The 23,657-nt window shown below is 33.8% G+C and overlaps 1 protein-coding gene across 1 annotated transcript; it reads left to right on the forward strand.

Annotated features, from left to right (window-relative positions):
* Nucleotides 1-1,106: 1,106 nt before the first annotated feature.
* Nucleotides 1,107-19,769, forward strand: LOC144349675 (collagen alpha-1(XII) chain-like). Its single transcript, XM_085506019.1, has 10 exons — nucleotides 1,107-1,164; nucleotides 11,793-12,062; nucleotides 12,166-12,435; nucleotides 12,544-12,813; nucleotides 12,922-13,191; nucleotides 15,023-15,049; nucleotides 16,118-16,132; nucleotides 16,407-16,651; nucleotides 17,086-17,384; nucleotides 18,507-19,769. The coding sequence occupies exons 1-10, from the start codon at nucleotides 1,107-1,109 to the stop codon at nucleotides 18,514-18,516; spliced, it is 1,734 nt and encodes a 577-aa protein (XP_085362145.1). The 3' UTR covers nucleotides 18,517-19,769.
* Nucleotides 19,770-23,657: the final 3,888 nt, after the last annotated feature.

Raw genomic sequence — 23,657 nt, forward strand, 5'->3', positions numbered from 1 at the left:
GATACTGATATTAATATTACACTAAAAATTAAAGGAAGGGACGGATCTTGTGAATAATTTTAGATAAATAGTGAATATATGATGACGCATGATGGAAAATCATATAATGATAGAGCTGACAACAACATGTGTACCACCTTGTCGTCTGTTCCCTCATGTCATTCCAACAAAGCAGGCACAGCACACATGCAAATCGGGTTAGCCTAATTAATGAATTGCATACCAACGACACATGAATCAAGATTTCCCAGACAGATATAGTTTAAAAATATAAATAATGAATTTGGTAATAATAAGGAATTGCCGTCAGATAGGTTTACAATAAACCGACCATAGGGACGTCATTTTTAAGTAATATATTAATTGTTAAAATGATAACAAAATAGTTTTAAAATAACGATGTTAATTGAACTACACACCCTTGTACGGTACGACCGCTGTCTAAAGCTGTCTTCATGTCTTCTTTTCTCACATGTCATACCGACAAAGAAATAACACACATGAAATAACACACATGAAAGTCAGTGATGAAGATGTCCAACTTTATTGTATGTGTATGAATGAAACTTACCGGAACTGAATTAACGGCAATCGACCCATTCACATGTAAAGCATAGTGTTTGTCAAGTACTAAGTACTATCTCATCCAATAACTTATTATAAATAAAATTATTTAACCTTAAAGGACGTAATCATCTTGGAATAAGTGATATTTGTCGATGATATCCCAAGTAAATTTAGTTTTGCATTGCTTGATAGGTAAATGAATGGGAATGCTGTTTATTCGGCGATACAATTCCATGAATAACGTTATGGTATGGACGAATGTGAGATGACAAGAAAGTAAGACCAGAGAAATTTTGCCGCGGTATATTATTATTATTTTTGAATGTTCCATCATTTTTTTTCACTTCATGTATTTCTATTGTGTTGTGTCTAGACATAAATTGTAATCTTCCGACAACCCCTATTGTTTCAATTGGTCGATTACTGTGTGATGAATAATGAGCATTCAGCACCGCCTGTCACATGTGAGTTTTTCCTATATAAGCCACACAGTTTTCAGGTGTTTGTCATATTCAACACGTATCCTACATCGTGTAACTATGGACAAGATTTACCTAATTGTTCTAGGGCTGATGCTGTATAACAGTAATGGAGCAAGTAAGTACAATTTATATCGAATTTGTGTGTAATTATGTTTGAACCACAATATAGAAACATTACTAGCAATCAACTGCTTATAGGAATCGTTTTCTAATTATATAATGACTACCCACCACTCCAATCCTCTGAAAGAAACCACCAATGTGGTTCTGATGAATCCCTTGTCCATTTTGTTTATAATATGCTGTGCATTGTCATGTTGTATACTTTATCAAACCATTTCGTCATGCTCTATAGAAAAGCAATCTCACCCTTGACGAGTAGAGCCCTTGACAATCAATCATGTGACACGCGCCAATTTAAAGGAAGGCGTGCCAGGCGCCCCTTCAGCCCACAGAAAAAAACAATTGACAAACCCAGCCCACCGGAGGTGCGCGGACGTGGTTTTCGGGATCCACCAGTGTGTGAGGAGTTGTAGACGCAATAAAGTTACTTACCCGCCTACGTGACAGTTAATCAAAACAACGGACCTGGGTTTGAGATAGGTTCAACTATTACAACGTGTAAGCGTCCAGTCAAACAATCATTTTTCACTCATTGTTGATATCGGACACTTTATTATTTCGAATGGAGGACGTTTCGGCCAAGAGTTTCGACCAGAATGGACGTTTCGGCTCGTGATTCTCTTCTGTAAAATAAACGAACTTCAGTATTTGAAATTAGCGTTACAAGTAATGTTGCCGACATTAGTGAAGCAATACAAAAATATCTCCCAATCTGTGGTGGTAACATAAAAAAAAGAAACGTCTTACAACTTTTATAGTGTTAATATCCGTATAATGGACATTTCATTGTGAAATTCACACCCATCGTTATGTGTTGATATCAGTCATTTCATAACAGTAAGTATTGACAGTATAGGTTTGTTTAATAATATTCGGTTTATTCTGGAGTGGAAAATAGTGATTTGTTGGCCTGTAGACGAAACACAATGAGTGACGTGCCTGTTTTTATGGCCATTTATATATCCATTGTTTTTTTAATTGTATATATTACTTGGTTTTTAAATTTTAAATGCCTGTTATGATTTACATTGTGATCACGAGGATTATAAAAAAAATGCGAAACAAGTTATTATAAAATGCACGCCAGCCATTAAGATTCGACTATCGAATGGAGTACCACAGCTGACAGCAAAAAAATATATATAACAAAAAGTTATACCTAATAACTGCATTACCTGAACATATGTGGTGCGTTTCATGTGTTGAGAATCGAAGTTCTAATTTAAGAGAATTGAAATATTTATCCTTCGGTAATTTTTATACTAGAAAGTAATTAAACTGTTTAACAAGTCATTGAAAATGACACAGTCCCCGTTAAACTTTTGAAAGTTCTCTTTGTGCTCGTCATATTAAAGCGGAGGGCTTGTCGCGAGCGTATCCTTGAAACTTTAGTTCCAAGTGGCGTATATAACAGATTGTTTATTTACATCAAAACACGTGTTCCGTGTAGTAGTAATATGGCGAAAAATAAAAACAACCGTTATTCGGACATCTTTGATGTGATTATGAAACACACTGATATGTATGATGTATGTGCCAAATACGAATGAAAATGATACATAAATTATGGAAATATAGTAGTAAGGCCAAAAAGTCAAATGGCTGTCAATCGGCCATCCTTGACCAGATTTTGAAACAAATTGTCATGGGCATGCATCCTAACATGTTTAAAGTACATCTATGTGTCAAATTTGAATGAGAACTGACAGAGCACGTCCAAGATACCGCATAAAAAAAACAAGATGCCTGCCAGTCGACCATCTTTGATCCAATTGCGAAATAAATCGTCATGGGCATGTATCCTAACATGTATAATCTATGTACCAAGTTTGAACTGACAAAGCATGTCCAAAATACAACATTTTCAAAAAACAAGATGGCTACAAGTTGGCCATTTTGAATCGAATCACTAGGCCACTGCATGTGCATATGTCAGGATTCTGAAATATGACTTTGGACAGACTGACGCACGGACGGACGGACACACGGACGGATAAACTAAGGAACTCACGGACGGTCGGAGACATGTATCCTAACATGTATGATCTATGTATTAAATTTGAATGAAAACTGACAAAGCATGTCAAAAATACAACATTTTCAAAAAACGAGATGACTGCCAGTCGGCCATCTTTGATCCAATTGTGAAAATAATTCATCATGGACATGTATCCTAATATGTATAATATATGTACCAAGTTTGAATGAAAACTAACAAAGCATGTCTAAAATACAACATTTTCAAAAAACAAGATGGCTGCCAGTCGGCCATTTTGAATCGACTCGCTAAACCACTGGATGTGCATATGTCCCACATAAAGTACTAAGCACATGCAAAGAATGAACGGAATCGGTCCAAGAGATTCTGGGATATGACTCCGGACGGACGCACAAACGCACCGACGCACGGAGACCGAATTATAAGTCCCCGTTTTCGGACTTTGTATAGAGAACAGATGGATCCCATACTTTGTATTCATGTGTATAGTTTTTACTACTCGACAGACGAATTCACTCTATTAATATTATGATAATTATATCTTATTCTTCTGCTTCTGACTTTGGTTTAGGGTGTAATTTTATGCGTTCTTGTCCTGCCAGTCTCATCATCGACTATACAAGCATACAAGGAACAATTGACAGTTGCTGTCAAATTAAATTACTTAGCTCCGCCAATCCCGTGGGTCATAAATTTCGGTATTTGACCGTTTCGTGGATTGTTTTGTCGATTGGTGACAGTCCTTTGTTTTGTGTTTTTTTAGACATTCACCTTACCCTATACGACCTTTAGATTCAGGTTTATGGTTTGGTATGTTATTTCCTCTTAGTCATTATATAATGGTAGATGTTACAAAACATGTATACACAAAATATGAAGGTTTGGAACAAACATAATTCGATTTATAAATTGCAATTTTTGCACATTTCTACAAGTTGCAATTCCTAGTTACATGTCAATGTGTCTCTATAAAAAAATTCTGACATTTATGTGTGCTTTTAATTATCACGATCAGCATGTTGATAACATCATCAGGCCGAATAAATACTAACGTTTGAATGTTGTTTAATTACTCTAATGTCAAATTAAGAAAAATGTCTTATGTCTTTTAAATAATGCCTGTAGTTATTAAAAATAACAAGAAAAGTTTGATAAGGTTTGACGGTTGATAGTTTATATGTCTTAAATTGAATACATTCCACATAAAACGAGATGTAACTTAAATAAGGGTATATTTCTCAATTATTGGCATGTTTAAATTGAATACTGCTGCACGGATTATGATAGAGGGTTTGTATACACACAGACAAGAATAAACTGTAATAAGGAACCTATATAATGGCTGAAGAAAAGTATTTTGATTCATGCTGACCAATGTACAGCAAGCATCGTACATGTAACTGTTATTATTACTATGAAATCATTACGAGAATAACATATCCTGAATGCTGTGTGCTGATAGTATCAAACGATGAGCAGTATGTTCACAATCAACACATACAACACAATATGTGCAAGCAAATCATTGATTACAAACACGTGGTGCCGCTAACCAATCCTTACCATGGTTCACCCACAATGTTAGCAAAATTTAGACAAAATGTTATTCTGGTCTTTGCATACTTACAACACAAACATACTGCTGCATTTCTTTTCGTCTGATTATCTTGCAATTCTAAGTTAGCTGCTATATATATATTTTTATAGTCCTTCTAAAATGTCTTATAAATAATGTTTACACTTATGCAATCATACGGCGAAATTTAATTTCACCAAATTATAGAATGTCAAAGAGAGCTGAGCGTCACCATTGAAAAGCTTTGAAAAGAGTTTTGTATGACTAAACAGAACACAAATAATGTTCCATAATCAAAAATATTGTATGTGACTCAGTGTGTTACTCCAATTACAATAAAAACATTATTAAGAACCAACAATAGGCATAAACTGAAAAGTGACAAAATTGCAGGCGTTATTTTTACATTGTGTTAGTTCTATAGGACATAATTATTCTTCTAAACAATTCCTGAATTGCCTTCCACTTTGCAAATTCGCTAAACCTTACTGCCAGAAAATAGTAGATGTTCTGCTTAATCATTACACAATTTTCATTTCAAAAATATGAATGACTTCAATGACCCCCTCGGTGAAAAATTTAACCTGCCGTCTTCATTAAAAAGTGATATTTTTACTAGTTCAATGGCCAATAATTAGCACTGAATAAAGTGCACAAAACCTCACAATTTATTTGGAAGAGCAGTATATATTATTCGGTATTGAATGACATTTTGATATTTGCTGGCAGATGGTGTCACATATAAAGCATTGTTCTGATCACATTCGTTTGGTATTTGGCATTAATGAATAGCACTATTAAATATAAGCAGTGAATGATATTCTTTCATCAACATCCTGTTGAGAGACAAAGCCAAGGCAGCAGATTGCCATCTGTCGTGGTTATGGTAGTTATGGGTTCAAATAAATTACAAAAATGTGATTTGCGGTGGTCAGCAAATGTAAGAAAATTGCTGCATTTTTTGTCATAAAGTGCATTGTTTCCTTCTATAAAATAACACGAACATTTCAATTTCTGTCTGCAGGAATATGCAAGTTTAATATTAAACTGCTACGAACTGCTACGATTCATTTTATTCAGAGTCTCAACTTTACTTTGAATATTCATAAACTATTGAATACGTATTTTACCTTCAAAAAACACAATGACATTGGAATAAATATAACTTATAACGTCATATCTCTGAGGTACAAAAAAATAGTATGTACAATTACCTGTTAAAAGAATGGGACAAGCAGGCTCACATATGACCCCTAAAGCAGTGCGCACTCAGTAACATCGAAACCGCAAAACTTGTCAATCAGCGTCGAAACCAGAACATTCGTCTATTTATGTGGATATGAAACGGTTGGGGTGTTAGTGTACCTCAATTTTCGTCACGTTAGACACGTGTCATGCTGACGAATGAGCAAAACGCATTGTGCGTCACATGTGAATGGGTATAAAGATTTTTGCCACATACGCTACAAACACAGTTTAGCCAGTCGCCACAAATCCCACTGCGTGTAGCATTGATCATGATTTACCCAATCTGTCTACTCCTGGTGCTGGGTCTAACTATTGGTGCAAGTGAGTAAAATATGTGTAACTAATATCATTACATTTTTTTATCAGTACGTTCTACGAAAGAGTTATATTAAGAATTACATGCCCAATACTGAGCGATCGTGTATCTTACTTTCGGAATTGTAACATTGTTGTTATCATTTTTAATAGATTTAAATGTCCATTTTACCAATTGGAATCAAAATATTTGTTATTATATATTTCAATATGTAGTTAACTGCTTAGTTTCTGTATTTTACGTGAAACATACATGTAGTGAAAGAAATATATTACATGCAATCATCACATTACCCAACGTAATAACTTTAGCGTTAATTGATGTTTAGTTGCTGCTTAACAATCATAAACAACACGGTGAAAACATTTATCAAACAAAACATAACATTAACTGTAACATTTTACCCATTTAAAAATGCAAATGTCATTATGTTTTAAAATTAGAGTTAGTGCTAGGCTGTAGAAAATATCCTAATTGGGGATTTATAAGTCAATAAAAATGATGCAATGAATGAACAGTTTGTTGGTCATATAGGCTTTTAAAAAACATTGTCTCTTTTTTTGATTGTCTAACTTTTTCATGTTTTGCTTTATTATTTCTTTTTTGATTACTACATTTAATTGACGTTTTAAAGAACAGTTGATTATAAGATTTAGACTTTAATTTGCTGTATAAGTTTTTTTAATAATTGTATTGATAGGTTCTTGTGTAACTAATGTTATGTATTTATTGCCCGGAGCCAAAAAGCAAAACAAAAAACGCAAACTATTATTGAAAGTATTGTCCGTTCTATATCCTGGTTATTTTTTTGACTGTGAATGGGAACGTCAGATATCCACTGAACAATATTATAATAAACTGACAATTTCCCTATATGTACTCATATACCTAAACCGTTATTTCCATTCAAAACGATATTACTGCAATCACAGTGTGGGTATCATGAAGTCATTATATATATAAAAAACGTTTGCATCTTTTTGAAGTTAACACGCAGATGTTAGCTGATATATATGCCTCCTAACCAGCTGTAAGTAAGACGGCAATGAAGACATTCAATATAGTTCTTGAAACACGATGTGTTACAAAGAAACTAGTTATATGTTTGGCAGGATATAGATGATTTAAACGTTATAATAAAAGAATTAGTTTGGTCAGCTATAGAATAGTGCTTTCACATATTACATAAATTTGTAATTATTAAAATAACAATATAACAACAATTACTTGCAAAAATAACCATCTTTACACAATGAATTTAACACTTTGTATTTAGCCGATAGTCTTTTAACCCATTTTTATCTGGAAAATATAAAGTTTACATTAAAAATAGCATATGTTTTAAGATCGCTTCGTTTCATATTAGCTAATATTATACATCTGTAACCGTAACGTCATAATTTGCGGTATTTTACGGGGTATTTTCATCTTACCATGTTATGAAATGCGAATTCTAAATATGGAATGATAATAAAAACAACAATGGCTGCCACCAGAGTGTGACCGGACTGCACACAAAGAAGTTCGCTGATTCTATTAACATTTTGGATTTCGGCATTCCCATGGTGTATCCTTGGAAGGAAAAAATGTATAATAATAAGGTTATTACGAGAATACCTCGAAGTATGCACTCAGGCAGTACGCCGTGCATCGACCTCCGCTGCGCGTCGGTCTATACTCCAGATGTAAACTAATATTAGTGTATAGTATTATTTATAGTATTTACATCTGTTCACGTTCAGCGAGGCCAAATTAAGTTCATTTATTTAGTATTAAAGAATAAACACAATTAATATTATGTAGAGAAAAGATAAGGCAGTAGCTTGGCATCTATATGGACATGAACATGTGGGGTTATGCTGTGTACACTACATTTATTAGATAGATGTGATATCAGCTGATCTAAAATGCTTCTATGGAGCTAAGTAGATCTTGCGCTTAAGCATTTAAAGTAAACAAAAAATTAATTGTTTTATCTAGGTCGAAGAATATAAACTAACATAATGTAGTACACCAAATTAAAATTTTAATTCTAATGTATTATTTAACTTTGAAACATGAATGTCACAGTCTTCATTATTTAATTATAAAATACTCATGTTGAAATAATACATGGAACATCTGCAAACAATTGAATTAATATGTATTCTATGTGGGTACAACTCATCATAAACTGATTTCCCTTAATCTGATTACTAAAAACTTCCACTGACCATGTTCAGAATCTCAAAGTACACAAGTGCAACCAAACTATGTCTTATACATGCTCAAGAAACTCCATTCATAAATCTAAACCTTGATGTACCTGTAATAACAACTTGACTTCTTTGTTAATTCATGTCATTTTATATTACCAGGATCGGGGCTTGTTTCAGTATCACCACTATAATTCCAATCAAAATGTAGCCCTGACACCTCCCTACATTTTCTACTGAGATTGGTAATGGTACGACCCATCTGTCACTAATTCAGATCATACCCTAGCATTACAATCTAAACTAATTATTTATTCTAAGCATGCTCAGTTGTTCTGCAGGTGCAGTAGGGAGCGGTAATTTTGAATGAAAATCTTAAAAAAAGACCCACAAAGAATTTTCAGATCTGAAAAGAAAATTATGTGCATATTCAACAGAGACTTGTTCATCAACCTGCCAAGTTTCATTGATATCTGCTACAGAATTTCTGAGAAAATGTTTCAGACATAAAGAGGGGTGGACTGAATGAAAAAAAATAAGAAATAAAATATTACGTTGTAATGAGAAATGGATTCCATTCTGCGCTAACGATTTTGCGTTTTCTTTATATTTATTATGGATATTTTGCATTTTTAGGGAATACTACGAAAATGAAATTATTCAGTCTCACTATGCTCAGCACTGTTTTGTGTTAGATATACAAATCAAAGTATTGTATGTACAATTGCTGTCTGTGATCAGATATGAAACTGAGTTAACTCGTGAAATATGTCTATGCCTATGAATATCAATATTAATTTTATAGATGTATAAGCACAAACTCATCAATATTAACCTATGTGCTGCGCACCTATACTTATTATTTTGACATTGGTATTGCCGAGTCTTCTTTACTATCTTGTCAAATTTTTTTATTGTTTAGTCGTCCTTATGGCTTGATATTTTTTGTATACAATGTCGAAATATTAAATGAACACTATTATAACGTAGTATATAATTTTGCAATACAAAGGTACAATGGTTTGGGATAGTAATTTTCATAGTAATTATGACCATTATGACTTGTTTTCAAATTAACCATACCCGCCTAGTTACAACAAACCTTAACTAGCACAAATATTAATATACTTTACACGTTTAAACAAATCACTGATATCGTGTCTTAGTATGGAAAGATATATTTAAATAATAGCAGATAATATAATATAATATAATATAATATAATATAATATAATATAATATAATATAATATAATATAATATAATATAATATAATTAATATAATATAATATAATATAATATAATATAATATAATATAATATAATATAAAATGTTTGCCACCAATAACAACCGTTGTCCCATATCATGTACGTGTCACAAAATCAATGCGAGAATCCGATCTTACACACCAACAAACTTAACTCAGAACAACGACAAAACTTGTCTATCAGGCATACGGTCACAAAACTCTGGTTATACCAAAGATGTATGCAGGTTAGATGTTGGGACTGAGGTCGCCGTGCCGGTCACCGTACATGATACCCCACCGCGTCCGGCCATGCCTCAAACGTCGGCCGAACCAAGTACCGCTGAACGTCAAATATCCACAGTTACAAGTAGTATGATGAGACACAAAACCGGTTTATTTCACAACTGTACTTTGAATGGGCAGATTACAGTCCAAATTCACAAAGGCCGGAATGAAAACGTGATGATCAATGTTCAAAATTGTACACGATCCTGTATTTCGAATGACGTAGTCAGTAAAAGGTCGAGAATGTCATATCCTGTTATGCTAATTTGTTGTGTTTACTTTGTTCTATTCACCGTGGATACGCTTCGAGGAATATAATAAATTTGTTTTTAATTTGAACTGTGCTTGTGTATTTTTGTGTGTCCATTCAGTGTAAAACTATATACTATTTTTTTATAAATATTCATGTACAAGAGCCACAATCACGATCTTATAGTAGATGCAAGTAAACTTTTTATTTTACTAGTTTTATTGAGTGGTATACCCGCCTTCAGAGGGAGGTTATTGCTTAACAAGACAGTGAGACATATCTAATACAATGCATGACATTTAATATAACAATACCAAATTGGTATACAGAATTATTACATAATATTTATAATTATTTATAAGATGCAATACAGATTGGATATATATCATTGACACAACAAAATGTACTGTTGCAAAATACATGAGTTGAATGTGATAAATTAACTGGAAGGCAACGTGCAAAACACTGGTGCGTAATGAGATTTATAATATATACAATTCAATGTCATAAAACATTTATCGGAAAATTCAGTTTACCAAGAAATCAGATGCAATAACGAATAGACGAAACGATACAATATAATGCGATTTCTCTCAAGTGCCACACGTGACGATTAACCGTTCAAGCTCAAGATTATATTCGACGAAGACATACGTCATATAACGACACAATTGCGATGCACAGCGGTTAATCACAAGCACGAATAATCGCAACAGCGACGAAACAGCAATTAATCCATATATGATAATCCCACAAGCAGTAATTGCAGCACTCATTCCAGTATAGACTTAGGTAGTGTGTTGCATTCCATAACAGTTACACGCAACAGTAACTAATTATTCAAATCCGGTATTCGAAAAAAAAAATTCCAACGAACATCGTTATCGCAAACTCGGCACACACGATATTCACGTAGCAAAAGTTCAGTTGGAAGATTAGTAACGTATCTCATTACACGTGTTCATGTTTTCTCACAGTTCCCACCTGTTGCACATAGCAATTCCGGCAACACAAATGCAATTATACAGTAACTAAGTAATAAAACTTTCATCAAGATCAATGCATAGGCCTCATCGGCCCGTCGAATGATTGGTTAACTGGCATGCCTTTTCAATAACTTGCCAGAGGTCACCCCGACGACTCAATCCATTGCGCACCACCCGTTTACCTTCCCAACATGCAACTACCTTTCAGACTGCTTTATTTGCATAATAATTCGTTTCTCAAATTTCCACAATTCGCATAACAACTTTCATACAACCTAGATCACAATCATTGAAAAACAATTACGTAAATTCAGTTTTATACTGACACAATCTTTCTTAGTTTTAGTTGATAGAAAGTGTCCTACTGAGTTGGATTTTTTTTAAAGAGAGCAATAATGAATATTAATGATTTAATTTGTTATTTGTTCACTTAAAGTACTTACAGTTTTACTTGTACATTAAACCATCGTGTTAAATAGTTCACACGTGCTGTCAATTTTAACACTTTGTTTTACAGCTGCACAAGCACCAACTGGTTTACAAGTTACAGGGTATACGGACACTACAATATCTCTTTCTTGGACTGGAACCCCTGGAGCAAATAGTTACATTCTTAACTATTATAAATCCGGATCTGGAAACCACCAATCAATAAATCTCCCAGGAACAGGAACAACTTATCAATTGACAAATTTGAAGCCTGGCACATACTATGAACTTATTTCTGTCAAAGCAGTATATCCTGGCGGGCCAAGTGGTATCAGTAACAAGGTACAACAAACAACATGTAAGTACAGATATTTGTACTAATTTTTCGTTACATTAAACCATAATTGTATCACAGATGATATGAACAATAAAAATGATTACAACAATAATTTGTTTTACAGCTGCACCAGCACCAACTGGTTTACAGGTTACAGGGTATACGGACACTACAATATCTCTTTCTTGGACTGCGTCAAATGGAGCTGACAGTTATATTCTTAACTATTATGAATCCGCATCTGGAAATCCCCAATCCATAAATCTCTCAGGAACAGGGACAACTTATACATTAACAAATTTGAAGCCTGGCAAATACTATGAACTTATTTCTGTCAAAGCAGTTTATCCTGATGCGACAAGTGATATCAGTAATGAGGTACAACAAACAACATGTAAGTACTGATATTTGTATTCATCTTTTACATTAAACCATAATTGTATAACAGATGATATGAACAATAAAAATGTTTTAATGATTCCAACAATAATTTGTTTTACAGCTGCACCAGCACCAACTGGTTTACAGGTTACAGGGTATACGGACACTACAATATCTCTTTCTTGGACTGCGTCAAATGGAGCTGACAGTTATATTCTTAACTATTATGAATCCGCATCTGGAAATCCCCAATCCATAAATCTCTCAGGAACAGGGACAACTTATACATTAACAAATTTGAAGCCTGGCAAATACTATGAACTTATTTCTGTCAAAGCAGTTTATCCTGATGCGACAAGTGATATCAGTAATGAGGTACAACAAACAACATGTAAGTACTGATATTTGTATTCATCTTTTACATTAAACCATAATTGTATAACAGATGATATGAACAATAAAAATGTTTTAATGATTCCAACAATAATTTGTTTTACAGCTGCACCAGCACCAACTGGTTTACAGGTTACAGGGTATACGGACACTACAATATCTCTTTCTTGGACTGCGTCAAATGGAGCTGACAGTTATATTCTTAACTATTATGAATCCGCATCTGGAAATCCCCAATCCATAAATCTCTCAGGAACAGGGACAACTTATACATTAACAAATTTGAAACCTGACACATTATATGAACTAATCTCTGTACAAGCAGTTTATCCTGATGCAACAAGTGATATCAGTAATGAAGTAAAACAAAAAACAAGTAAGTACTTACACAAACTTTCGTTGAACATTACACAGATCATTTGAACAAGGAGCAATATGAGGTTCGAAGCTGCAAAACATGGCTGCTTGTCTCATGGTTGTCCTCTGTGTATCTTCATTGTCCTTTTAATGTTGCATATTTTCTCCAGTTTTGTTTGAATAATTATGCCCTACATGACTTTTCTATTAAGTCAACACCAAACATGAAAATGTGAAAAATTACGTCATCACTATTGGTAGTATTATTTATTAGCCTGACAGTTTGTATTAATTATATGCAATAGTGACTATGTGGAACAAGAATTGTTTTAGTAAAATTTTACTTAAATCATCGAAATGTGTTTTTTAATGTCACTATGTCATAGAGAATAACATGAATTTCAAATATTAACTATTAAATATATAACTTTTTATTTAAAATTAGGCAAAACATATTTCACAAAATAACATAAATATATCCCTCTGTGTTCCGAGTTTATGTTCAAAAAAAAATACTGTAGTACGTCTTTATTTGCATATTTGGTCATTCTTGCATTAACTTGGCGTTTTTTTTATTTTTATTTAATTTCTTATTGTCTAGTTACTAAATCATTATTAATACCATTTTGCCCAAGCTAAACTAAACCTTTTAATGATAATGCTATCAGTGACAATAAACAAAAATGCGCATTTCTAAATGTTGACGATTTATTTGAATAATGACAATAAAATACATTTACTTTGAATAACTATGTCTAAATGTACCTTATATATGTACACAATTCTGGCTATACCATTCGCTTGGTTGCTATATGGCAAGCTTAAACTGATCTGCTATTTTACACAAGGATTCAGCAAACAGAAAACAGTTGATTTTTCCGTATTTTTGTGGGTAACTTTCATAAACCACAAAAAAACACAATGAGACCTACCAGCTCTCTATTTTACCCGGAAGAAGGTGTTATTTAATAAAACTGGGCTTGTGGAATTCAAATATCAAATTGGGGTTCCCACAGATACATATTTGAAACATCTAATGCTGCCTGGGTTTGTGTCTGCAATACTACTCCGTGCTGTGAATTTCATAAATATAACTGTGAGTACCAGAGTCTTCGCAGCAGCCATAGATGTGGAGCATTGGTGAACGTTGATGATATAACAATATCTTGTTTGTTAGTATTTGTAAGGCGTCTGAAATAGTGTTTTACACATTCGTCCAATTTGTGGCCAGTAATTTCTTATGATGTGCCATCCTTTATGAGCGCCATCTAATATAAAAATCAGTGTGGTGCGTATGGAGTGGTTTGTGTATTTCTAGGATATGCATTGGCTTACATACTTGCCATCACCTCATGGGCCTTGGTGCTTACTGTTGGTGGCATGTTCAGGGTGCTTTATCTTTACAAGGCAAAACAGAACATCCAAAGAGCCAGTAAGGATATGTTCACACTCACAATGAGTGTCCTATCTTCATGTTTGTAATGTTAAAAACGATCGTTGAGAGATACCGTGAACATTGTTACTACATGATTTAAATAATACACTGTACACATAATGACACAATCACCGCAACTATCAAATGAAGCAATTCCCACACAGTATGCATTTTTGGGAGATTATACTTGGTTATATCAGAAATATCTTATGTGCACTTTTCCCTCTTTGTGGGTGGGGTTATGGTTCCAATATATATGAACTGCGCGACCAAATTTTACTATATTCAAATAAAATGGAAGTGTAATCCATGGGCACATCATATATGCTTTATTCAATTTGATAATTGTTTGACTTTGCAGGATTATCATTACTGTGCTAATGCTGGAAAATCTGTATCATTTATTTTAAAACAGGTAGTACCACCACTACTCCCTCACCAAGTAAGTAACATATTGTCATTACAATTTTTTAATCAGAATAATATTATATAATAACATAGTTACTATTATTGTGGAGACGGAGAAACAATCTGTTATTCCCTAATAATAGTTTTCTCCACCTTTGTTGTCCATTTCCAAACGATTTACTGAAACTAAGTGGGGAGCATCCGTGTTTAAAGCTGCAAATCCTGGCATTATACATCTTGATTTTATCATATATAACACTTTTTATTATAGAATTAGTGTAATTAATATTACAATACACACCAATAACAATATAGTAAATAGGAAAATGGCATAGTTAGTGGCATTTGTGACGGAGATGAAATTTAAGTTATGTACCACTAATACCTGTAATGCAAGTCATGTATTTCAGTATTCATTGAATATGCAAGTAAATCTTTATTTGACGATAGTTTTTACAGTAAACAATTATTTTAAAGCAAGTTTTGGTTAAAGTAATGTCGCCTATGGAAAATACGTTCGTTAGGAATTGAAAAAAAATGGTTCATAGGTGTATTTTTGTAAATGAGAAAATTACTATTTTTTATATTGATCTTATTTGAACATTGACGATAATACTACAACAGAGATGACTTAATTTCAGTAGAAATCGAAATATGCTGATTCCTGGCAATTTCAGTTGTTTAACTTTGCATTTAAATAGTTCAACTAATTACGATTAACCAAATTTGTGAATCGTAGGTAAATAGAGACTAACTCCAAACGTATAACTTTCTTATACCGTACATCCTAAGTCTAGTATTTATCAACAGTACTGTGTTGTGAGCACGTTGTCATTTGGTTAGCAGTGATAATTGGATGCTATAAATGAAAATATACATATATCTATAAATGTAATGATAATCAATACATTTTAGTTCAGCATCGAATAACATTGAAAAAATAAGAATTGAAAGACACACGTGCTCGTGAAATTATTATTATACAGCGTTGATAGATTGATAACTATGTATGAATGTTGTTTATATGAATGAACTGATCGTTACACATTTTGTTTTCCTCTAAATACTAATATGAGTTTCACACATTCTTTCTCCATGATAGCTCCCACGCCAACAGGTAAGATATCTTGTTCGTTGAGTTGCTACATTGTGTTCTATTCTTGTAGATTCTATATATATATAATCACTAAACTCCTTATGAAGGACTTTGGAGTTTCAAAAGCTCGTTATAGTTATGTTACAGTACGTCATGCATTCTGCTATATCATTCGTCCTCCAAATACATGTACAAAATCCCACTGACATGTAGACTCTCCATTTGGAATCCCGCGAACTCCTTAAAATGTGATTGATTTGTATCCTCAAATTATCCCGGTATGTTGTACTTGCAGGAATTACCGAACAGGATCCACACATGACAACGTTCGACGGCGTACGATACAATTTCCAAGGTCTGTGTACATATGTTCTCACTCAGGACTGTAGTAACATTCACAAACCATCATTTCAAGTGACTGCTGATTTCCGTGGGAAATATTCTGAGTTACGTTCAAAACCACTGACTCGTATTAATGCTGTCAATGTTAATGTTGACGGAATGCAGTTACTACGATTACTGAAGAACGATCATTTCCTGGTAAGTCAATACCTAATTGTATGGAAGTTTTGATAACAGTAATTTAGACTCGAATAGTATGTGGATGATGGGAATCAGTTAAATCTGTTAACACATTTATTGTAGAAATTCACTTCCATTGTCACATGTGTACCAGTCGAGTTTGTTTTCATTTGATTGTTTCTATAATCATTCGATGGCTCATCAAAACCACTTGTCACATAAGCATATAATATGTCTCTACCTAAAAAAAAAATTTCCAGCTTTGTACCGGGAATCCAGTATATATTTGTTGCGTGATCAGCATGGAATATATCTGTTTTCGAAATGTCTCTTGTACAAATTATTATAAATTACCACATACATAATAATAGCTGGATTTAAATTTCACATTAAAATTAATTGATTTTTGAATGATAAAATTAATTTTCACATATTTACATTTCATACTACAGATAAAGGGTCACCTTTTCATCAATTCATCTGCTGTAATTGGTAATGGACAAGGAACTGTGAAAGTAGAGGATGAACACGTGTACGTAAAACTGAATAATCCTGCTCTATCTCTGGTTTGGACTAAACCAACCCATGGTATCAATATAGCTTTAAATGGTCCTAATATGCGAGGCAATGTCTGTGGTCTACTAGGAAACGCTAATGGTGATCCTGAGGACGACTTTATGAAATCTGATGGAGTTATTGTGACTAAAGATTATATATACGAATTTGGAGATAGCTGGATGGTTCCCGGGAGGTGAGGGTTATAATGATGTCGTGTTTTTGATTTGTCCGTACAATATACTACTTTCCGTATTTAGTCATTTAAGGTATATGTACATGTTTGTGAGTTCTCGGGCCGCTAAACATTATTCTTTGCATTTTTTTATATCCAGACTGTTTTGGCTTTGCACTGTTGCAATTTTGAAGCTAACTATCGATGTATTTTTTTTTTTTAGAAATTTAGTGAAAAATTACTGAAACAGGGCAATAATGTATTATCTAGCCTTTTTGCGCGGAAAATACAAGCTAAAAAATCTTAATTACATACAATCTTATATTCATATTTGTTCATATTCCTCAAATAATAATATATGTGCGTTGATAATTTATATGTCCCTCATAGAATATTATAACTTTAATTGTATAAAGATACGTCATCTAAACAAAATCTGGCAAGACAACTTAATTAGTTTGTTACTCAATTAATGGCGCATGTACGTCTTCAATCGCAATGTCCCCTATAAAATATATATATCCTTAACTGTAAAAGAAGATATATTAGTAATATATAAGTGAAATAAAACGCTAACCAGATTTGAAACAGGAGGAAAACACTGCATTTGTCACTTTTAACATTGGTTTACTACACCTACATCGAATTGACAGATCACTTTACTACCACGTGGTTCTCACTGTCAGCAGTATACATGTCTTCATTCTGTTCACATGTTTCTATTTCGGTCACATTTTACGCCATATTTTGAAAAATGTAATTGCCAGTAACACCAAAATTGAACTTGACATTTCGATTGAAAAGATTCCAAAATTTGAAGGTTTTGAGTGAATGAAATATACACAGAACATTTATCAAGATACCAAAATTATTATTGTAATATCCAATATTGAATGATATTAAAAACTGTACATATTTAAGGCCGCGATTGCCCGTGAATCTGAAAATATTAACTTGTGATTTTCGTTTTCATTTTGCGCTGAAATGTTGTATAATGTTATACGACTTTCAATAATTATTAACATTCGTTTCCAAAATGTGTGATTTTTTTAGTTAGTATAATATCAACTTCTGATCACGTTCATAAATGTCAGTATTAATACAGTTAACGTAATAGCTTATTGTATTTTTTGATGTTTACAGCTGTGAATAATGGAAACTATGGAATGCTGAGCATCCGGCACATAAAATAAGCATAACGTTGTTCGTAATATTAATAAATTACTGGTGAAGGGTACTTGTTATTAGTAAGACTCGGACGAATCTCAAAAGCTGTGTGGTTTATGTGGATGTGGTTTTAATTCTAGCGGATCAAGAGGGCAATTTTATTGTATTTTTAAAAAGTAGACCATTGCAAATTGACATCGTTGCTTCACTATGTGCTTTTATATGCACTAGGTAAATTATCAAAAAACAACAACAAAGAATAACAATATTTTCTTTCTTTTACCCGTCTTGTATTATGTGCTATGTTTACACGATAGCATTTTATCAGAGTCAAAATACTGCTCCTCCCACCGATTAACAGGAGATTATCTCCAATGGGTTTATATGGTCGGAGTCGAACGATAGCCGAGATCCGCGGCCGAGTTCGATCTATTTCGTCTAGAGCCGAACGGAACACCACTCTCAATTACTAAGAATAAAAACGACATGGTTGAAACGATTTGGGGTTCTTGCTTGCGTTGGTGGGCATGGTGCATGTCAGAGCGACAGATAAAGTCAATGCGAAATATGCACTCCTTGAGAAAAGGTACACTCAAAGAAGATAAGCAACGATGCAGCGAACGATTATTGTCCAATGTCGTACAAGCAATACATGGTTGGTCCAATCTTATCAGAGGTCAACCCTGCTGGTTTATTTGAGCCGAACATGGCTCGATCCGAACACGTATACTATAATCACATTGTTTGCGTGTATCTGTTAATCGACTTAATTAGCTGATTACTAGCGAATGGCTGTGTTATGTCTGTCACCGTTTAGGCCCATGCGAGGTCCTGGACGGAACTCGACTCAATGATTTGGAACTAATTACGATATAGCCGTCGCTATACGGACTACTATTTCTGACAGTTGGTATTCCCAGTTATTAATATAGTGAACGATTAATCAAAAGATATGACGTGTTCAGTACTTAGTGTGATTAGTTGAATGTGTGAAGGCCACGCCTTAGAATCTTAATACTTCTTTGTAATTGGTTAAGGTTTTGAAAGTGAATAAAGTTGTTTTTAGTTGGTCTTGGCGAGTACACGAGGAGAGATGCAGTCTAAGAGAGTCTAAGGCAGTCTTGACGCAGTCTTGGGCGAGTCTTGGGTCAGCTTTGCGATAGTCTTGAGGACTTTTCCCCACGGCGCTGTGTCTTATAGAGTGCTCGACTGACCGACTAAGACAAGAGTTGAAACGTATTTTGTTGTGTGCGTCTATTTGACTGTAAAGCTTAAGTGACTTTCCCGATCCCGCACCTCAAGGGGACGTGACATAGAGACGAAACGAGATTCCCCCCTGGCACGTGTGGAGACCCCAGAGGAGAAGAATTTCCCCCTGATAATACACTGCTATTTTGTGCCATGTATCGAGCCGTAGGGCTCTGATAAATTGCTGTCGTGTAAACGCAGCAATGAACTATTCTATTGCCAATAACCTGTTTTAAAGAACTGATCCGCTTATCAAAGACTTTTATCAAAAATGTATACTTAGTAAACTTCAGTTTACATCATCAATGACTCGTATACATCTGTATAGAACTATTTTTTATTCATGTAGTTTGCAATGAGCCACTAAACAGGTCTTGAAAATTCACTAGGATACATGTATCAGTGTTGTCATTGTTTACGTTCAACACTCCCGAATAAGATATTATATAAGCCGAGTAATACTACAATAGTAGGTGATGGGTAACTAGAAGCGCCCGTCTTGGCCGAAAGACGTCTCTACTGTATCGCCCACGATGGCTGACGAAGAACACCAACACCAGTTGAAAAAATCAAGTTCACTCTGGAATACGGCAACCGAGGTGGCTCACAACATGGCATTTTATAAAACCATTTTTACAATTCATTTACATTTTGAAAACTCATTTTTATTTGTCTTTTTTTAAACACCATTTTCACTTCTGGAATCGATTTTCAAAATCCATTTTCGTTTTCAAATTCCATTTTCATTTTCAAAATTCATTTTCGTTTTTAAAATCCGTTTTCATTTTCAAAATTCATTTTCGTTTTCATACTCCATTTTCATTTTTAAAATCCATTTTCATTTTTAAAATCCATTTTCGTTTTCAAATTTCATTTTCATTTTTAAAATCCATTTTCATTTTCAAAATCCATTTTCATTTTCACTTTTTAACCTGTGACCTCGCCCTCTGACCTCATACCACGTGACTAGAAATTGTAACTCGGATTCCGAATTTGTTATTACCACCGGCGACGTTTCCATGGTAAGGCTTATTTACGTAAGTTCTTCTTCTTAAGACTATAACCTATTTGGCCGTGATTCCACGGCGTTTTTGGATCCATAGAAGGTTCTTAGCTTCATCTGTCGGCTTAAGCTGTGGCGTCGAATGCCTGTACAAACACCGATGGCGCTGCCTTGTATACCGACAGTACCTTATCCGGTACGATAACACAGCAGATCCACAGCTATAACTTGTTCTAATCTGAGTATCAACGTTACAGCTGATAAAATGAGAGCTCCAAGGTTTATTTTATTATATAAGGTGTGCGCCAGCTGACTGTGACCAACCGGTGAAGCCAAGAGCCCTTTATGGACCAAAATCGCCGCGGAACCACGGCTAAAGTTATAGCCTGAAGAATAACTTACGTAGAGAAGCCTTGTCATGGAAACATCACTGGTGGAAATCAAAAAAACTATCAGGTCAAGGTGAAATGGTATACTAAACACAATATCAAATCGAAATGAGAATCTTAGTAAAAACAGTTAAACTTAAAGCGATAGGCGGGAAACTACAGTGATTCTTATATAAATTCTGATGGAAAATTTGCGTCAACGTGAAAAATACGTATATACCTATACTTCAAATGTCAACAAAAACGTGAGAATGGATTTTAAAAATAAAAACGGATTAGTAAAAACAAAAACGGATTAAACAAATAAATTTTAAAAATGAAAATGGATTTTGAAAACAAAGTGGGTTTTAAAAACGAAAATGAATTTTGAAATCAAAAATGGGTTTTAAAAACGAAAATGAATTTTGAAATCAAAAATGGATTATAAAAACAAAAATGGATTTTGAAATAAAAAATGGATTTTGAAAATGAAAACGGATTTAAAAAATGAAAATGGATTGTGAAAACGAAAATGGATTTTGAAATCAAAAATAGATTTTGAAAATGAAAACGGATTTTAAAAATGAAAACGGATTTTATAAACGAAAATGGATTCAAACAATTGTTTTTTTATAATGAAAACATATATCAGAAGCGAAAGTGGGTTGTAAAAATCTATTTCAGAACCGAAAATGGTTATTGAAAAGGAATAATAAATAAAAATTAATTGTGAAAATGGTTTTATAAAATGCCATGTTGTGAGCTCAACCACCACTGAACTACAAAACCTATTTTAATGTACAATGCGCAACAATCTGGAAATGCATTCCACAACAACCAAATGAAGATACAGATAAGTTGGTTGTGCGAGTCGCGGGCTCCACTAGAATCAATATTACTCCTGACATTGAGCTTACCACCAAAAACACCTATTATCGTGCGATTTGTCAGAAGATTCGACCGCAATTATCCACTTAGGGCAAGAATATATATATGTGACTAAATCAACTAACGACATGAATATAGATCACAATACAACAAATATGATTTATTTCAACGCGACCCCAACGGCTGCCAACAAACACCCTTTTCATAACGCAAAGTGGCTAAAAAACATTGCAAGTTTATATAAACAGTCGGCTGTAAAACTTATGATGACGATGTGAGGAAGCCAGTGCTATAAGGATAATATCACTCAAAGATATTGAGCGTATTCGATGACCTACTTCTGAAGTCACCACCGCCAACAGCGAATACACGTAAATATAATACATGTTTGAGTCACATTTCGAACTATTATCGATACATACTGTGACATATATATTTCCACCGTTAAGTTTAACAGTAAATCTTACTCAGTTGACCAATTCAAATCATATTCTAACTTTTCCAATCCATTGCGTAATTCAAGCCATTTCAATATGAGATCTTTATCTAAAAATGTTGACGAACTTGTTGCTTGTTTGTGTGTCATAAAACATAATGTACCTATTCTCGGCTTGACTGAAACATGACTGAATTTAAATTATAACTGTTCTCAGTATAATTCGCCGTCCTTTAATTAACCATGGCAATTCAAATGGGTGGGTTTATCATCCATCAAAAGTTATATTTAAATCGGTTCGGATCAAATACAAAGTGTTTGAAAAAAACATTGAAAACAACCCAAATATTACCGTATATAAACCTGTTGACTGAACTTCAGAAGTCAGCAAAGAAACTATTATTCGAATAAATTCAAGCGCGGAAAGTGGTAAATAATATCTTAAATAAATCAACTAAATCATCACCACGTACATTTAATTCTTTTAGCAAGTTGCATTACTGCTCCGGACGATTTTATTCAATATTTAAATGGCAATAATCGTGATTCTTACCTATCTTGGGAAAAAATCCATATTCACTGATACTCAATTTTCCATCCGGAAAAACAAAGTACAGCCGTTTTCTCTGGAGATGTTTCGCTGGGATACCGTATCAAACGTCAAAGGAGTAGAAAGTTTTAATACATTCAGAACCGATTGCTATTATTTCGCCGTAGACAAATAACGAATACTTGAATATTTGTTGTTCAACGATCTGTACCTGAAGTGTAATCAATTGAAGTGTAATTTGTGATTAACGAGAAAAACAAATCGCGCTAACTTATCAAAACTTGTAGCGTTCCATTTTCACACTTTTTAATTGTGATTTAACCTTAAATTTTAACGCCATTACATGAAAACGATGTACCTGTTTGGGCACAACAGGTTTTGAGTAAACAATACGCATTCAGAATGCGTTAGCGAAGGCTTTGTTTTTATTTTACACTGCTGGACTCTCAGAATGTTGCATTTTACATTCTCGCTTGCAATCAGAAGGACACGGAATAAAGCAAATACTTCAGAACCAAGGTGGCGCACTTACATCAACATCCAACTGGATAAACATTAGTAGAGCATACGGTACAGTGGAGTTTAAACAATATACACATTCGGCCAATTTTTGGTGAGACTAAAAGGCACATTG

This window comes from Saccoglossus kowalevskii, chromosome 12 (assembly GCF_978046115.1).
Source record: "Saccoglossus kowalevskii chromosome 12, keSacKowa6.1, whole genome shotgun sequence".
Lineage (NCBI taxonomy): Eukaryota > Metazoa > Hemichordata > Enteropneusta > Harrimaniidae > Saccoglossus > Saccoglossus kowalevskii.

What these genes read in the sequence shown, in the direction of transcription:
- LOC144349675 (XM_085506019.1), top strand. Translation starts at nt 1,107, where the DNA reads ATGGACAAGATTTACCTAATTGTTCTAGGGCTGATGCTGTATAACAGT. An exon ending in TGAGGTACAACAAACAACAT is followed by an intron (nt 12,436 to 12,543) that starts GTAAGTACTGAT and finishes TTTGTTTTACAG; the next exon opens with CTGCACCAGCACCAACTGGT. An exon ending in TGAAGAACGATCATTTCCTG is followed by an intron (nt 16,652 to 17,085) that starts GTAAGTCAATAC and finishes TTCATACTACAG; the next exon opens with ATAAAGGGTCACCTTTTCAT.